This window comes from Felis catus, chromosome C1 (genome assembly GCF_018350175.1).
Source record: "Felis catus isolate Fca126 chromosome C1, F.catus_Fca126_mat1.0, whole genome shotgun sequence".
Taxonomy (NCBI): domain Eukaryota; kingdom Metazoa; phylum Chordata; class Mammalia; order Carnivora; family Felidae; genus Felis; species Felis catus.
In genome coordinates, this window is record NC_058375.1 from 191,041,478 (window position 1) to 191,061,361 (window position 19,884).

General features: G+C 37.6%; 1 protein-coding gene across 4 annotated transcripts in view; it reads left to right on the forward strand.

The window, feature by feature from the left end:
- The window catches only part of PARD3B (par-3 family cell polarity regulator beta), a 1,015,202-nt gene that overhangs the window by 847,870 nt on the left and 147,448 nt on the right, over positions 1 to 19,884 (forward strand). For all 4 annotated transcript variants that reach the window (XM_011285494.3, XM_019838515.2, XM_019838513.2 and 1 more), the window contains one exon: positions 5,826 to 6,128. In XM_011285494.3, the coding sequence (XP_011283796.1) occupies positions 5,826 to 6,128 (303 nt within the window). The remainder of the gene's footprint in view (positions 1 to 5,825; positions 6,129 to 19,884) is intronic.

Consider the following 19,884-nt stretch of genomic DNA (forward strand, 5'->3'; position numbering starts at 1 on the left):
GGTGTCTAACTCTTGGAATCAGCTCGGGTCATGATCCCATGGTTCATAGGTTTGGGCCCTGCTTCTGGCTCAACGCTGATAGCACAGAGCCTTCTTGGAAGTCTCTCTGTCTCCCTCTGTCTCAACCCCTCCCCCACTTGCTCCTTTTCTCTCTCTTTCTCTCAAAAAAATAAATAAACTTAAATAAAAATCCAGTCCATGTGGCACCACCTTCATGATTTTCCCTCAGAACCCCGAGGCTGAATTGACTCTGACCTCTGTACATGCAGTATCTTTGTTTTCCCGCTGAATTGTAGTTACTTGCGTATATCTCCCTGACAGTGAGTTGGGGACTGAGAATTTTTCTTTTATTTTTTTATTTCTACTATATGATCTAATATCAGTAAGTATGAGTGATAAATCAGTTATTCAGCCAAAATTAACAGAAAGAGAACTCACAGGACCCTCAAGGAGCTTATAGTCTAGTTCTGGAAGCAAAATGTCTAGAAATGAAACAAAACTCTTTTCATTTTATTTTTTTATTTTGATTTTTTTTTTACAAAATAATATGTAACAATTACAGATTAATAGAGAATTTACTGGATATATGAGTTGAAGAGGGGAATTGTGGAGATCAATATGGAGCTGTAAATGAGTTTAAATGAATTTTAAATGAATAGAGTTTTTATTCTAGAAAAAATCTAGTCAAAGATGTGATTAATGGAGAATGGGTACTCTAGGCAAAAGCAGTTGATTTGAAACGGACCAAACAAATGTTCAATGAACAGTAATTTGAAAAAAATTGTCATAACTGAGTTGATAATGGAATCATGAAAAATCAGGTTTGCAAGACAAAGGATGCCTGCTGTGGCCTGTTTAAATTTTTTTTTTTTAAGTTTTGATTCACTATGACAGTCAGTATGTAGTTGTAAGGGACTTTTTTATATTTTTTAAATATTTTAAATTATCCTAAAAATATATGGTATAAAAATTCAGATAGTGTGCCTCCAATTACATTTTCCAGAGCAATCACTGTTAGGAAATTCTTTTGTATCCTTCCAGACATTTTCTATGTATATGCAAGAATATGTAATATATCATACAAATATCTATATCTATCTTGGCACATATGTATATCTTATTTCCTTTTAGTATGGGAATAGTATGCTCATATTTTTTTAGCTGCATCATATGTCTTTCCTAGTCCCCTGTTACTGCACATTTAGGCGACTCTTCATTTTTCACTATTTTGATAGCATGTACTATGTTTTTCTTTTTTATCATATCTGGGATTCCTTAGTTACAATAAAGACATTTATTCCACTTTCATTTATTGTCATAAAAGATAAATCTAGTCATCTGATTTTATATTACTCTTTTTTACAGCTTCTCCTGTTTTCTCTATGGTCGGAGTTTTGTTTTGTCCATCCCTCTTCTGATAATTTGTTGTTTGAGTAGCTTTTTCTTGTAGTAATATTTAGTATATACCACATCCTCTATTTCCTGATTTATCAACTTTCAACAGTAACTACTGATCCCTACTCTAAAAAGTGAGGGAATGAATACACTGTCTCCTAACATCCTTATTGATTTCTGACTTTCACTAATGATTATCATGTTTATATTGCCAGCGTTTATCATATTTGTGTTTTTCCATAATTATGCTGCTACAAATGTTTACCCTTAATGTGAGGTTAAGGTCCTGCTCACCATCACACCTGTCATTCCACAGCTTTATCGAGTTGACTTCCTCATTTTGATTCAATTTTTGGTTGACTGATTGTAATTGTTAAGTAGTTTTTCACAACAGGTCAACAAGCTGTAGTCCCTTGAGTTTTGAAATGTTTGAGGATGTTTTTCATTGGGCTTTATTTATGTTTGAGGCTAGCCTCAGTTTGCCTGAATTTTTAGAAGACTTGATTCTTCTCCTTCTGGAAATAATACTTATGCATACTACATGCATTAATAACCCCTAATATTTTCTCTTTTATCATATTTAATTTTTCAAAAGCTTGTTATGACCCATTAAATTAATTTCATATTATATAGTGTTTAAATAATACTTTTAAATATAGTGTTAGAGGACATGGAAGGCATAGAGATCTAAGGTCACTGGTAGGTAGCTTCCATTCCATATGTTCTTCCAAAATATCTTCTTGCCACATCTGCTGGGTGCATGCCCGGGGGGCTTGTTTTCCATGGTCTTCCATTTTGGGAGAGCAGATCAATCTGAAAGAGATCAGCTTCCTTAGTGAAGCCTCTTAGATTATTGGTTTTATTTTGATGAGTTTGTGTTTGTTTATCTCTGCTCTGCTAATTCTGCCTTTCAGCTACAAAATAGGTTGGAGCTTCTTTTCTCTTCTCTCCTTTTACTCCATGAAGGTTCTTCAGTGTAGGACAAAATATATGTCCCAGAGGAAATATCAATCTTCTAGCTCCACCTCTCCTCCAAGCTTAATTCGGCACCTCACAAAGATTTACCCCTCAATTCCAGGATCTTACACTGGCCTTCAAACTATATTTTTTCTGAATGAAAGTTTGTTGTCTGTAGTCGTCTGGACTCTGGATCTTACTTTCAGTGAAATGTGTACCCTGCTAGAGACAGAGGCATGTATCAGCTCTTGATGTACTCCCTCTTTTGGGGTGAGTCCAAATTTCATTGCATGGTGTAAGATTATGGTCATTCTCTAATTCTACTGTAGATGAAATTTCCTTCCCAATTTCTCAATTCGCTTGTTCATTTAGAGTTTGAGGGAGGGAAATAAAGTAACCTACTCTTACTCCATCATTTACTATAATCTATTGTTAGAAATCCTTGATCTGACAGAGATATGATGTAAATGGTCTTTAGGGAAGCTTATCCAACAGTCTTATAAGGCAGAGATTAAAGCATTATAAGGTAATACACCAAAAAAATGTTAGAATAATCTAGGCTAGCACAGTCCAATAAAACATTCTGCAATGATGGAATTAGTCAATATCTATCTACAGTGTCTGGTATAGTAGTCATGAGCCACATGTGGCTATAGAGCACTTGGAATGTGGTTTATGAAACTGAGAAAGTGAATTTTAAATTTCACTTCATTGTAGTTACTTCTAATTTAAATGTTTATAGCATCATGTGGTAGTGGCCACCATATTGGACAGTACACAGGTAGGCAATATAAAGCCTGAATACTAGAGTTTGGTGAAAGAAATGGAAACAAAAGAGGGTATCCAAGAGTTATAATGGAAACAAGAAACAACAATGCTTTTGCAAGGAAAGAGAGAGAAGAAATTTAAGTAATTCAAAGGCACTGTGCTGGGGAGAATGGGAAAGCCGATGGTACCATCCAATAAAAAGGACATATGATCAAGAGCTATTTTGAAAAATAGATATTTTAACAAGTTGAGGTCCCAGTGATATGAAGACCTCTAAGTGGAAATGATAATAAACAATTAGAATTCTCACACCGAATTAGGGCAGAGAGAGGTCAGAACTACCAAAAACAAACAAAACAAAACAAAAATCCATTTCCTTGACATTTCTCTCTGGACAGAGTCTCTTCTGCCTCCATACACCCCTTTTCAGATTGCCTTGTCCTCCCCCACATGGAGAGACCCTGACATATGGCATAATAATGCCGGTTCAGAGAAATTGCTATTTCACCTACTGAGTGATTAATATGAAATTAGTTACTGAAACAGTGTTGCAGAGAGGATCAAGGAGAAATTTAGTTTTGTTTTAGAAAGAAAAAATACAAGATAAAATACTGCTTTGCATACACAGAGTACTTTTCATCTGAGAATCTTTCCATACCCAGAGTCTAATTAATGAGAAAACCTCTAAGAAAGGGAAGCGATGAGATAAGGGGCACAGATACCGGTGTTCTATTTCTGTGACTTTTAAAAATCACGCTTGCTGTTTTCTTCTTTCATTAATGCACAAGTGGAGCTTTATGCAGCCTCCCTGAGATGTTCATCTTTCTACTGAATGATTCCTCATGAAATCTCATGAAAGCATCGCACTTAGGAGGCATGGTAACCACACAGAACCCCACCCCCTGACTTTATTGATGTCCTGCGCTCTCTTTGCCATGGAAATTCATCCCTATCATCATAGTGCAGCGAATGTTCTCTGATAATCCCGTCTGCACTGTCCCTGAGAGGACAGTTTTGTTGCAGAATAGAGCGAGTTATCTTCTTTATAAAAAATTATTCAAAACAAACATCCATGAACCTAGGACTAACCTGCATTGAAAGGGGACCGGCAGGCCTTCTTAACAGGTACCCTACCGTGTAATCTCCCTTCCATCTTCATTCAGAATCCCTTGGAGATTCAAGCTCCTCTTTACAAAAATATAAATTCTTCTAATTACTTATGTGTAGGGCACATGATTTGACCTAGTCAGAAGAGATATGCAGCAATGTATCCTGACATTTATTTTCATCTGTTGTGGCTTGAGATGGATGCTGGATTTTTGTCCTATACCTTCTTCTTCATGTTGTTGTTTTTCTTCCTTGCCTTCTCTCCACTGGATAGGGGGAGGGAGGGAAGCCATTCTGCCAAAAGAGAAAATGCCTTGAAAGATAAAGATAATAAAAAACAAAGCTAGCTGCCACGTGCAAACATAGGTGTTTTTGCTTGAAGAGGAGAAGATACCGAGAGAGTTCAGTTTTGTTTTGTTTTTAATTCATCCAAGCTTTCTATAAATGTACCCAGGCATGTACAGATCTTTCACTTCTAGCCCGCGGCCCTCTCATATTCTCAGAGCCCAGGCTTGTCCCCATCATTTCTTGAGTTCTTGCTTTTGCTGCCTGAGCCAGCATCGCCTGGCTTCTCCCGTCCTGTATGCATGCAGTGCACTGGGTTTGCCCAGTGATGTAAGGTTCCGTTCGTTCCTCGTTAGCACGGTACACCTCCTGACACCATCAGATCACCATTGTCCAATAAGATGCCACAGTGACCTTTGCGTTTTAACACGCAACTGAGAATTCAGGAGAGCTGATCTAACACTTTCCAGATTAAATGTCACATTCTTAAAATTCAGATGGATTTGGAATCCACCTAGGTTTATTTTTTGCTTCCATTGCCAGCAGTCTACACAGCACACTGATTAGTAGTAGCATTTTGTAATATCACTTAAGGCTTGAGCGCTGTGGAATTCTGCCAGTAATGTTTAATTCACTTATATGTGCCAATTCATCTCTGTCAGGAGCCTATTAATTTCTTCACTATTTTACTCTGTCCCTAGCCCCTATATAATGAGGCACAATGATCCCCATTTGTGTAACCAAAAAACTTAGAATCTCTCATAAATTACCTCTGATCCCACTGCTTTTAGTGACCAGAAAGCCTCTGTATTTCTTTTTCATATTTAAATCAATTTTGCTAAGCTCTTTTCCTTAAAGGAATACACTAGAATTCTAGGGTACCAAATGTTGAAATCACAGCCCAAGTATACGATTCTGATGGGCTCTTTAACATGCATCCCTCTCCCAAGGAAGACTTCCATAATATCACACCACAGATGTACTGTTCCCCCAGGCACATCCCATTTGTAGGAAGGGAATTTTCATGAAAATCAGCCTCTGACTCTGCTATCAGCCCAGTCATCAGTGGGCAAGATGTCAAAATACCTATAGCATTGCTGTAGAAGTAAAGACCCGCAACAAATAAAAGTCAGAGTTAAAAAATTAACCCCATGGATATTCTGTTGGCATTTCTACATGGTGTGAATTTGGGTTAACAGGAGAGTAACAGCTAAGTGACTGATTAGGAGGAATCAACATGATTCAGGAGAGTCTATCATATTACAACATGAAATTCACATATGTCTCTGCTACGTGTTCTACTTTTTTTTCAGGATTGGAGCAAAACACCAGGAGCTAAGGGAAAAGCAGGCAAGAGGTCTTATTGATTATGCTACTGGTGGAATTGGATCACTGCACGATATGGACGATGATGAAATGGACCCCAATTACGCCAGAGTGAACCACTTCCGGGAACCATGCGCATCAGCAAATGTCTACAGGTCACCATCTCCACCTCGGGCTGGACCACTGGGTTACCCACGGGATGGCCGTCCACTGTCTCCAGAGAGAGACCACTTAGAGGGTCTCTATGCCAAAGTCAACAAACCATACCACCCACCGATGCCAGTTGACAGGTAAGATAACTTACTAGAAGACAAATACAGTTTTAATTCAGTAAGTTTCAAATCATCTCTACTGCTGAAGCAGATAAAAATATGTCTTTTAACCTATTAAAACTGAAATGGCATAGGACTCTTGATAAGAGCTATGCTTTGACCTGCCCGTAAGGTATCAACCATCAAAAATAAAACCAAATAGCCAGTTATAAGGCGGCATGAATGGATAGCAGTCATTGAGTTCATGGTGCAACAGAGAGCAGTTTTTGAATGAATATTGTGACAGAGGACTAATGATGAAAACTTGGAGGGACATTTACCTGTCTCCTAAAAGTCCTACTGTGAAAGACTTATTCAGGAAGATGGCCTGACCCTGGGAGGTGAGGAGTCAGAGAAGAGAATGGTGACTTCTGTGTAGGTATAATGGAGCTAGAATTACAGACAGCCACACAGGTGCAGAGAACCTTGAAAAGTAAGGTTGGGATTTTACACTCAAGGAAAATGTGATCCTGTATAGATTTTCATGGATGATCAGAGGTAGAAAAGGAGATAATCTTAGCAATAGGAGTTTGATGAAGTAGAGAAAGATAAGAGGTGACAAGGCCAAGGATCTTTAGGCTTAGCAGCTAAGGAAAGAGATAATAAGACCATCTGTCAGTACAATTGAAGTAGGTAGGAAAGAAGATGATTTCAAGCCCACCTCCTGCCAAAAATAAAATGTCTCATCTCTTGAAACGCTGATATAAGAGAGTTTTAGTCAATATACATTGTTAGGTGACCCTTGGAATTACACGCGCAAGGAACGAGTTGACTGACCTTGGTTTAATGGGGCTGTAGCTTGAATTCTGGAGGGAGGAGGTGAGGGGGAAGGGTGGTGGACACAAAGAACTCTCATTCTAGATGAAAAAAAGACTTGTTTTCCAGATTTCTTTTGGTCCTGACAACCACCCAGTCCCTATTAGTAACCAGCTTTTGTGTGATAGCATGATATATTGCATCTGTTTACCGTTTACATTTCCCCAGCTGGGTGATATTATGCACTTTCAATTAGGTTGGGGAGAGGAAGGGAAATCATGGCATTTTTATGCAGACTGTAAAGTGTAGCTTCACAAGACTGATTACCTTTCAGAGCCTTTCCAATAACCAAGTGGGAAGGAAGGAGCAATTTTTAATCCTTACTGTCAAGCTTCCAGGTTGATAGTATTAAAGAAAGATGGTCAAGTTTTTCTTTGGGATAAAATGAAAATATAAATTCCTATGACTGTGTGAGACAGCCCTGATAACTAAACTGTTAATTCAAACAACTGATTAAGAGTTGGCCTTTTCTCCTAAGCTTTCATATACGGCTGAATTTTTATCATGTAAATGATAATACCACTCATGAGCCTCCTCTGGCCCAGACCAAAGCCAATCTCACTTTCCCTAAATCAAACTGGTCTTCATAGCAATCCCCTTTGCATGCGTCCACTGCTAGAATCCCAGCACAGAGGGCCTGTTTCTAGGAACCTCCAAAGCCAATATTCCCCTGTACTAATTCCATGGAAATAAACGCGAGGCATTCTATTAAAAAAAAGTTCACTGGCCAAATGCGTATGAAGAATTCTGGGTTAAGCCACACTGAGCAGGTTTTCTTACTGCAGTCTTCATATCCCCAATATGCTAATATGCACTGTAAGCCTCTAAAAAGGAGCATACAACAATCAGCACTAACTTTCCAAATTGTTGTCCCCGCACACTTATTTTTTTTCCCAGATCTTATGGTTATTCTTCGGAATACAAAGAGATCTATCCTAAGCCGATTTTCACCATTGAGATTTGGCCGGTAAATACATTTCTTAGGGTAATGTTAACTGTAGCCAGTGTAGAATAATATGAAAAAATATTATCTACTCCCCAACCCAGAGATATGTATAGGTGATAGTCTTTCCTTTGGCTCTGACCCCATTGTATTAATAAATGATCTGAAGCTCTGTCTTCAGTGGAGTTTCAGTCACTTGTCATATTTTTGGATAATAGATCAAAGTATGACTCTTTATGCCAGAATTATCTTCATTCTGTTCTTCTCTTTCGTTGTATCTAAAGATTGTTCTGCTCCCTGTTCTTTAAGTGTTAAAACAAGCAGTTTTTGTCTTGGCACACAATAAGCGCTCGATAACACTAGCTGGTATCATCATCATTGTTATTGTTATTATTGTCCTTTATCTGTGAAATTCTCAACTTTCCTGACATGCCTGGAACCAGGCGAGTCTACGAGGAGAGTGTCTATTAGCAGGAACCATGAGTTGCAAACCTACCCTTATGTACAGTTAGAGGCATGTCATTCGTCTTGTCATCTCTTTGGTCTTTCATTCAACAGACACTCATTTGGCATCTACTGTTTTCCGGCTACTGTAGTAAGTTCTAGGGAAGATACAAAGATGACTAAGAAATGGCCCCAGTCCAGAGGAAGTCGTATTCTAGTTAGAAGGAGATCAACACGTATGGAAATAGATCGTTGCAACATAATGTAAATAGAGGAGGAAGCTTTTCTAACTCTGCTGGTCAGGAAGGGTCTTCAAAAGGAAGTGATATTTGGACTGACTCTAGAAAGATTAGTAAATATTGACTCTATCCAATAGAAAAATTGTTTTCTTCTATAAAAGAATTAGGACATACAAGGTTAAAGTGGCCTGAAACAGCATGGCATAGTAGGGAAGTTCAGAAGCATCCTGAACATGGAGTGTGGATGGGAAAGAAAGTAATATGAATAGGAAGTGAGTCTGGAAAGCAGGTTAGAGCCATGTTATAAATGAATAGGTTCTATCTTATGTTCACATCTCTTGATTGGTAGTAGCTGTCTGGAAATCTGTGATAAGAAGGGCTCTGAAGTTATACTTAAATCATAGTGTCAACGCAGGGTTCCAGAGGATGAATGGAAGATGTGTGCAATAGGTATTTATATATTGGCTAATCCCATGGACAGTGGGAGCCATCAAGTGTCATAATTGGGGAATGAGCTGATAGTTTTGTATTTGGAGAAAATAGCTCTGCCCGTTTGATGGCAGACAAAATGGAAGATGGTTAGACTCTGAGACAAATTAAAATATGATTACAGCATTGGAAGATGGGAAGGGCCTGGAATAAGAAAGTGGCATTGGATACAGGAGAAAATAAGAAACAGTCAAAAACTTTGGTTTCAAACTAAGAGAAAGATGTTTAGCAGAGACCAGAGAAGTGAGGCTTCCAAATACTTCAGAGAGATCAGTAAAAAGAGAAATAAAGAGAGGATTTAGGAAATAGTCACTAAGAGGTCTTCAATTAATTTAGAACAATTTCAGCAGCTAGATAGGAGCAGAGAGAAATTGCAATGTGATGAGAATTGATAAGGTGGTAAGAAAGTAGCATGGTTGGTGATAAAGAGAGCATTGATGTTATAAGATGGAAAAGTGGGGGCATGCTTGGGTGGCTCGGTTGGTTAAGCATCCAACTCTTGATCTTGGCTCAGGTCATGATCTCACGGTTCAGGAGACTGAGCCTACGTCAGACTCCACACTGATGGTGCAGTGCCTGCTTGGGGTTCTTTCTCCCTCTCTCTCTCTACCCCTCCCCTGCTTACACACATATGCGCTTGCTCGCACTCTCTCTCTCTCTCTCTCTCTCTCTCTCTCTCTCTCTCTCAAAATAAATAAGTAAACATTTTTTAAAAAAGATGGAAAAGGTTGTAGCTTTGAAGTTCCTTACATAATAGTACAATAGACCCTTGAACAATTCAGGGGTTAGGGGCACTGAGCCCCACACAGTTGAAAATCTGTGTACAACTTTGACTCCCCCAAAACTTAACTACTAATAGCCTACTGTTGACCAAAAATCTTACCAATAACATATCCAATTAACACATTTTATATTTTATATGTATTACATACTATATTCTTACAACCAAGTAAGCTAGAGGGAAAAATGTTGAGAAAATACATTTATAGTACTGTACTCTTTTTTAAAAATCTGTGTATGAGTGGACCCACACAGCTCAAGCAAGTGTTGTTCAAGGGTCAAGCACATTTCAGAGTTAACCAGAGAATTCAGCGGCCATCCAGAATAACTTTCTAACATTATCATTGTAGAAACTGAGGCCTGGAAAAGTTGAATGACTTGCCCATGTCACACACATAGCACAGAGTTAGGACTTTATTCTAGATTCCTTTGTGTTATACAGTCTTCTTTTCCCTACCCCACACCACTATATAGACCCATACTCTCACTTCCTACTTAAGGAAACCGGATAGGTGGATCGGCACCCATGAGTCTCCCGGCATGCTAATGGCAGGTTAAATCTCGGGCTTTGGAATGACACCGACCTGAGTTCAATCCTCTTCCAGATAGTATTGCATGATTTCCAGTGAGTTAACTTTTCTGAGATGCTGTGTCTCATCTTCATGCATGTAATTCAACAAACCTGAGAGTTCATCAGGGAACAAGGAGGAAGATGGGTACCTTTCTAGAGCTTACAGTCCAGTGGAGGCTACAAGATGTACACATGCAATGAGAACATGGCGTGAAAACGTACTACTTATGGGAAACACAGGGCAACTGCTGCAGCTGGAGCTGGTGGGTGGGAGGCATAGAGAACGGTGTAGGGGTGAGAAACACCATGGTATGTTAGAGGAACTGCAAGAAGCTCAATAAAATAGAAACCTGAGTGAGAGAGTAAATGGCAAGAGATAAAAATGGGCGGGTCCGAGAGCTGGGCAAAAGGCCGATGATACAGCCTTGCTGGGGATTTTGGACTCTGTCCTGAGATGTGGGGCAGGGGTAGAGCAGGGAAAGCCTCCCTTAATGTGACACACATCCTGTGCTTGAAGCTACTATTAAATGGCAATTTACCCTCCCCTCCTTATTTGCAAAAGGAGGATTATCATAACAGCCTTACATGTTATGATGATTAAATGCAATCTTACATCTTGCATTTTTTGGTATCTCTATATAAAACTTCTATCTGTCCGTGTCTCTCTACGTCACAGAAACATGTCATATGTGTGGCCCACAGTGGCTTTCCAATAGGGACAACTAGCTTCCGCTTTTACCTCCCTGCTTCTCAAGGCTTGGCTCTGAATCTTCAGGCTTTCTAAGAACAACTTGGCTTAGAAAGGATTCTTCTCTAAATGATGGTGGCTAAACACAGTCCCTATCACTATGACAGAATCATCAGACTGGATTTTCATGGCGCTGCTTCTTTCGGGATTTGAATACCGCAGGGGTTAAGTCCTGTCTCCACATGCCTGACAACTACTTGGGGTAGAATGTGTTGGTTTCTCACTGAGACACCAGCGATTGGAGGGCTCCCACAATATATGAACATTAAGGCTTTGTATTTGAGTGAGCTTAGAATAGTCCCAGGCATGTAAGGGACTGACACGGCTGCAGTTTTGCATTCATTCACATGATTCCTTGACATTCTTTACTAGAGGTTGCCAAATATCTTTGATCACATACCCTAACAGTAAAAATACTTTTGGGTGTTACTCCTCAAAATGTGTGCATTTGTTTCTAAGTGATACATTCGTACTTACCCTACTAATGATATTCTATGCATTATAGATTATATTATAAAATATAGGAATTAATGAAAGAATGAGATTTTTTTGGCCATGAATAATGGCTCTATTTTCATTCTCACCTCAGATATACACACAGCCCATTTTGGAGACCACTGGTCTCAACTCCAGGCTCCATAAGGATATGGACCTTGCATGCCTTGGTTCACCATCATCTCCTCAGTCCCTAGATCAGTCTGTACTCAGTAAATAGTTTTAGAATGAATGAATGAATGAATGAATGAATGAATGAATGAATGAATGAATCATTTGACAGAATCTTAGAGTTGAATGGGACTTTAGGGGGTCAAGTCTCACATCCCATCCATCAGAGGCATCTTCTCCACAAAATCCCTCACCGGATGTCATTTCACCCGTATTGTCTTCCTTACAGGGACAGAAATTCATGAGACATCCTTTTTTTCTTTCAGATTACTCTAATTGATGTAGAAGTGCTCACTTTGTCTCTACCCAAAGGCTGTCTCCATGCAACATTTACTATAAATCCTGAATTGACCTTCCTGGACACAGAATCTAAGCCTCATTAGTAGTTCTTCCTTCAGATATTTGAAGTGACTGTTATGACCACCTTCATTAACAAACATTTACTGAGCTCTAAATATGTGCCAGACTCTGTGTTTAGACCTGGACTTATGAGGATGAAGAAAACAAGCACATAGCCTTGAGAAATGTGATCATTTATTTAGTATAAATTCCTCTAGCTGCGCTAGTCATTTAAATTATAACCCATACCTGTAGCCTTCTTGGTAGCCATATTGAGTGCTTTCAAATCTGTTGAATTTATGATTGCCTTCTGATGAGCATGGCATGGAGAACTGGACACCATATTTAAGATACAGTGGGGAAAAAAGGCATAGAAAATCGATGGGACTCTGGCATCTTTTGATCTTAATTCATTGTACTTATTAATGCAGCCCTAATTTTTATATAAGCTGTCATTATTGGCTTATACTGCACTTTTTAACTAAAAGCCCTATCACTGTCTATTTTGAGTTGCTATCAAGCCAAATATTCCCAAATATTTTGTGCAAAATCCTATATTTGTACAGTTACTTCTTTAAACAAAAGATATTCTTCTTATCCTAGTTAAATATTTGCTTGTTAGATTTAGCCCATTGGTATAGCCAATAAAGATATTTTAAGGTGTTGATTTTTGTCCTCTAATATATTAGCTATCCTTCCTAGGTTTATACCATCCTCATACTTAATCATTGTGGACTCATCCATGTCATTGATGAGATCGTTGATCAATGTCAAGTATAATCCCTGCAACTCATCACTCAAGACCTCCATTAATCAACACTCTTTGGGATGTTCAGTTAACTATTAACCCAGTCTACTATTATTTAGTGTGCATTCTCCAGTTCATCTGTGAACATTGTGGAAGACTTTGTCAAAATATTTTAGTGATATTGAGGTACACTGTGTTTGTGAGAAACCCTTGATTTACCAATCAAGTAACCCTGACAAGAAAGGGAATTCCTTGTTCTTGGTGAATCCTACAGCTTTTTTTCTCTTCCAGATATTCACACACAATATGTTCATTTAGATTTAATTATGCAAAATGAGACCTTTCTGTGGTTCAGTATAATACTAGGCACTTAATATCTGCATATTAAATACTTATTGACTGATATACTGCAGCTGTGAAATTAAGGTGGTCAATGGCACACAGCTCCTCAATATCCCGGTTAAGCAGCCTTGATTCCCAACAGGTATTCACCAATGCTTGTAGGACACTTTCATTGAGTTGTAGTCCATAGATCACACAAAGAAGTTTAGAAACTCTCCTTACCCTCAAGGAACTTGGTCTAACAGCTGAAGCGATCTCATAAACAAATAATTAAAGTATAATGTGTTCCATTAGAATAGAGGTACATAAAGGACATACTATAAAAATTATGAAATTACATATGCATTCAATTTGGGAAAGACCTGAGATGGTGTGTCGGTCTTTCTAGGAACGTGGTTCAAATGTATTAATTTTTCAAAGCCTCAGTTTCCTCACTGTAAAATGAAGAAATGAGTATATCCTATTTCCTATGGGAATAAATGAAATTATCCCAGTGCCTAGTTTAATAAATATTGACTGTAATTATTTAATAAGGTCATTAGACTACATATTATTGGATGATATTATATATTATTGGGCTATAAAGAAAGTTATTGAACTAAATACAACCATTTAGGAAGGTGATTGATTATATCTAGCTGTTGACCCCTAAAGTCCTGGGTTTAGGAACCTGTTAGATTCTATCTGTTTCATGGTCACATGGTTGATAGTTAATTCCTAATCCCATCCAAAACTCTTGCTGCTGTATTTCAATCATAAGAACTAAAAAGTAGAGACAGAAAAGAAAACAAGGGTTTAAAAGGCATGAAAACTAGAAAATGGCTCGGATTCTTTTAAATCAGTCATTTGCCACAGATTCACAGATTCACATCTGTCATGTGAAGAGCACAGCTATTACCCACTTACCTACTTTGTCAACTGCTTGTTAAAAATCATACCTACCTCATTAGATGTCCCTAAGCTTGCCATCAGAACTAACTGACATTATCTTCCTGCTACTTGAATCTTAGTTCCCACTTGAACTCAATAGTTGACTATTGAATATGACGAGCCCAGTTCCTGTGAGCTCCAGAAGTCCTATCCCATTTGGCTGTAAACAACCAAAAATTCAACTGATATGTTTCTTTCACCCTTTAAAGAATTTAGGTGGTTCAGGCCTCATTAGTGACTTCTTTCCATTTTTTTTCCTCTGTTTTCCCCAGTAGTTAGATTGTTTTTTCATGTTACATCATGATTCTAAGAACCCTGTTGCAACTGTAGGCTTCATGTCCACTTTCAAAGAAGAAAGGCACAAATAACCGATGGAATATGCCAGTCAAGTCCATCCCTTTGAAAAAATTTCCCAGAAGACCCCAACACCTTCTCAATAGGAAAAACTATATTCAAAAGTCTCTTCCAGGTTCAAGAGGATATTGAGACATAGTATTTCATCCTCAGTAAACAAAGACAAGAGAGAAAGGAGTTGCAAGTAGCTTGTAGGGAGCCATCCCGTTGCATCTACCACAAACAGATTACCCCTAGATGACTTTTCTGCTTTGTTTTTCACTTCCATTAATAATGCAAAAGTTATAGATTAATGCTACACTGCACTCTGTTCAAATATATTATTAACTTCCTGTGGGAGGCTATCCTTATTATGTAGACCCTCTTTTATAGCTGAGAACAAAATATATCAGTCTGAGTAACTTCTAATATCACTTGAGTAAAGCAGGTGGGGGACATACATTCTTGGTTTTCATAACCACTGAAAAGTATGTTTTGGGAAATTCTAAGATCAGGGTGATGAAGGATAGAAAGAGTGTTAGTAGGAAAGCTTCCTAGCCAGGTGTGAACAGCTGGGTGTGAAAATATCTTGTGCTATTTGAACAATGCAGAATAATTGATATCTAGTTTCTTGATTCCAGAGATTTGGCACTTCATGGAGGCATGACTCAGTCATACACAGCTCATGCCTCTGTTGGTGTTTGTCCGCAACCCCTTTCTAGTGATTTTTCCTTTTCCTTTTATTTTAGTTTAACGGCTTTTTGGTCTCATTTCTGACTCACAGTTTTGTGAGGCTGTGTGTAGGGACTTGAACAATAAATACAGTAGATGACTTGGAGATGTGTTTTTAGTTTCTGCAAACAGAGCCAAAGTGATCTCATTTTACTTTGGGAATGCCAGTGACAAATGCCGTTTCCATAGAGAGTTAAAATTCATCAGTTGAACAAAGCAATCAGTTTTTTTCCTTAGAACATATTACCATCAATTTTTAAGTAACTTTTAAACAATAATGAGAAATCTCTTAATGAAAAAATCTCTATGACCAGATAAGTGCTAATAGTAACTGACATACCATTAACTCTACTTTCCTCCATCCCCTCTCTTTAAAACTTGATGTTCTCATTAATTTTTTTCTTTTCCATCTTCTGAGAGCCCTACTCTTGGGATTATGCTAGACTTGTGTCTGCCTAAGTTGTCAGCTTCCAGGGGTGACAAATGTAGATAACCTTCTCCTTTATTATACATGAGCTAGACCAGGGGGGTTAGTACTTAGTGACCATCCATCTGCAAGACCTCCACCCCCTTGCCATCTTCAACCACGGGTAGTAAGTGGACACGTTTGAGGAATGCTTGCCAAAGGGTTACTCTTGTTTCTTAAAGCTGTCATTTAAGCACTGACTTAACTGTTTTTCAAACAAATGACCTGATCCTTAAGATATATTTATCTAACTTACCCAGTTTACCAAGAGGAGGTGGGAGGGAGTGTGCAGAATTTCTTTACACATATAAATAACACAAAAGAATAGAACAGAATATAGTCTTCTGTCCTCTTAAGGAATACAGCTGATATTTTGTAATGTTAATGGTGGTATGCTATAATAAGGGTTGGCCAAAGATGCTATAGGAGCACTTGAGAGGGGAACTGAATGCAGATCTGGGTGGTCAAAGAAGGCTCTCTGAAGGAATCTAAGCAGAAATTTATTGAGCAGGTAGAAGAGCATGTGCAAAGAGCCAAAGAGAAAATATGGTGCATTTACGGAACTACATGTATCAGAATATATAGACTGTGGTACGTCAATTAGGCCAGCTGGAGGCAAGAAATGAAGGTCAACATAAGCCATACTCTTAAATGTCATTATCGTCTAAGATAAAACATTTAGTCTCTAGTTCAAGAGCAACAGGGAACCCTTGAAATAGGGATGTCGTGTTCAGATTTGTGCTTTAGAAAGAGAACAGAAAACTTGGTGTTCTCATTAATTTTTTTCTTTTCCGTCTTCTGAGAGCCCTACTCTTGGGATTATGCTAGACTTGTCTGTACCTAAATTGTCAGCTTTCAGAAGTAACAAATGTAGATAACCTATGGGACACTGGAAGCTCAGAAAAATTAAGAAACTTGCCTATGGTGCCACAAGTAATAAGTTGGCATAGCCAGTGTTTCGACCCAGATATAAATCCAAAACCCATGCGTCAGCTTCCACCTATGCTGGGTTCTTCAAACTGCAGGTTGTAACTTATGAGTACACCCTGAAATCAATCAACATTTTTTTAAGAAAATAGGATAGAAAAGATCACTGCATAGCTTACAATAAGTGTAAGAATTATTTAATAATTTTAATTAGATTCTATGTGTATGTAAAATGTACACATGTGTATATATATGGAGGGCATGTATGTAGCTGAGTACTGGGACATGATGCAAAATTCATTTGTTACTGTAGATTACAGTAAAAAATGGTCAAAGCCACTAAGCCCATGCAAAAAGCTTGCCTGTTGTTCCTCACCTGCCAGACATCCTTCTGTCCCTCATTCATTCATTCATTCATTCATTCCATTAAAAGAATATTAGATGCCTATCATGTACAAAGCACTCTACTCAAGGCTACGGAGGTACAAAGACATATCAGAATCCTTGGGCCTTGACTTACCTCTCTGTAGTAGTGCTAGATTTGTGTTAATCTACCAAACTTACTCCAGGCCTCTTGTGACCTGTGGTTTGCATTAATCTATTAGGCTAAGCCACATACCTTTTCATTACAGTCTTTGCTGATGTTAAAGACAGATTCCAAAGTGCCCTCTTTATAATTTCTGTATTTAATGCAATGTGTAATCAGGTATAGGCCATTGTTAGGTCAATTGCTTTCCTGTATTTATCTTTTCAAACAATAAATAATCAGTGGGATGAGAAAGGGCAGTAAAAGATAGTTTTAATGTTAGTACTCATAAATATCCAACATCTTAGAGATGTTTTAATATTTATATGTGGTAGAATACCATCCCCTCTGGAGACCTGACTGAGGATTGATATGAACCCATCCAGAAATAGAATTCAAGAGATGTAACTTTACACAGACTTTTAATTAATCCCGAGCAAGCACTCTGGATTCCCTCAAACTTGGTCATTACTCGGCCTCTCACTTTCCAAATTGCTAACATCTCTGAGCACAAGGCTAGGAGAAATATTCTCTTCAATGCAAATACAGTGGACTTTCTGCATCAAGGTCAGTAGGTGGTCTGGGCCTGAGCCAGAGCAAAGCCTGACTTGATATTCTTATGCCACTTTCTCTACTGATTTTGTAGCTTCTCACTAGCTTAGTTATCTCATCTATAAAGTGAGCATAAGTATAGTGCCTACATAAGACTGTTACAGGGATTTAACTACATATATACATACTATATACAGATATATACGAAAAAAGCATCTGTCAGTTAATAAGAATCATTCAAGCTTAAGTTAATATTATATATGCTAGTATCTAGGCATTTACATCATTCTGTCATTAAGATTACTAGGAATCACCTAGGAATGAACTGAAGTTGGGTGGAAAATTCTAAACAGCTCTTTCTTCTCCATTTAGTAGCTTTTGTTTTTGTTTTTTAATTTGGTGGGCCAATATGACTTCATGTATTTTTATTTGCTTTTTTCATAACCATATGCTTATAGTTATTACATACAGTCACATTTTATATAGTCATAGTTATTGTTAACTCTTTATTCTGAACTTTTTATAAAGCCACAGGAAGTTGCAAATATAGTGCAGAGAAATCCCTGTACTCTTCACTAAGTTTTCTTAGTGAAGTCTAACTATAGTTACATCAATATAATTAATTATAGTATAATATGAAAACCAGGAATTTGACAAGATACAGAACTATTTAATCACCACAGAGATATTCCCCATGCTATCCCTTTATAGTTACACACCTTTCTTTCCACCATCCCCAACCCTCGGCAACCACTAATCTGTTTTCCAGCTCTATAATTCTGTCATTTCTAGAATACCACCTAAATGGAATGAAATAAATAGGGAACAATGTAACCTCTGAGACTGGCTTTTTTCACATAACCTGTTGACCTTGAGATCCATCCAAGCTCTCGTAGGTATCAGTAGTTCATTCCTATTTATTGCTGAGTAATATTCCATGGTATGGATGCACCACAATTCGTTCAATCATTTACCTATTGAGAGAATTATAGTTGTTTCCAGTTTGGTGCTACTGCAAATAGAACTCTAAATAATCATCTGCAGGTTTTTGTGTGAACATAAGCTTTATTTCTTCTTTTTATATCTTTTGGGCCTTTTATTTCCTTTTCTTGCCATATTGCACTGGCTAGAATTTCCAGTACTATGTTGAACAGCAATGTGAGAACAAATATTCTTGACTTCTTCTTGATCTTAGGAGAAATGCATACTATCTCTCCCCCATTGAATATCATGCTACACTTAGGTTTTTTTTTTATATATATTTATCAAATTGAGGAAATTATCCTTGGTTTCTAGTTTTATGAGGGTTGTTTTTCATCATAAATGGATGTTGAGTTTTGTCAAATGATGTTTCTGCTTCATCTTATATGATCATTTGATTTTTCTTTTCTAGCCTGTTAGCATTTTAGATTACATTTATGGTTTTACAAACATTGAGCCACCCTTGCATCCTGGAATAAAACATATTTGGTCATGATATGTAATTCTTTTTGTCTATTACTTAATTTCATTTGCTAATATTTTAATAAGAATTTTTACATCTATGTTCATGAAAGATATTGGTCTATTGTTTTGTTTTCTTTTGTTTTGTACTCTCATTGGGTTTGATACCAGGATTCATTGGCTTCATTGAATGGGAAGGGAAGTGTTGCCTCTTTTTTTCTGGAGGACATTGTGTATAACTGGTGTTATTTCTTTCAACGTTTGGTAGAATTCTCCAGAGAAACCATCTAGGCTTAGAGATTTCTTTTTTGGGAGGTTTTTAATTATAATTCAATGTCCTTAATAATTACAAGACTACTCCAATTATGTCATGTTGTGTGAATCATGGTAGCTTCCCCTTTCCAGGAGTTGGTCCATTTAAGTTGTCAAATTTACATATGGAGTTGTTCCTAGCATTTCTTTATTGTTCTGTTGATAGAATGTTCCCTTATTGAACCGCAGAGCCTGTTATATCACCCTCTGTTTCATTCCTGACATTTGTAATTTTTGTCCTCTCTCTTTTTTTGCTTTGTCAGTCTTGTTGGAGCTGTCAATTTGATTGACTTTTTCAAATAACCAACTATTTTGTTTTATTAGTTTCCTCTATTATTTTTCTGTTTCCAGTTTTATTGATTACTGTTCTTTATTATTTCCTTCCTTAT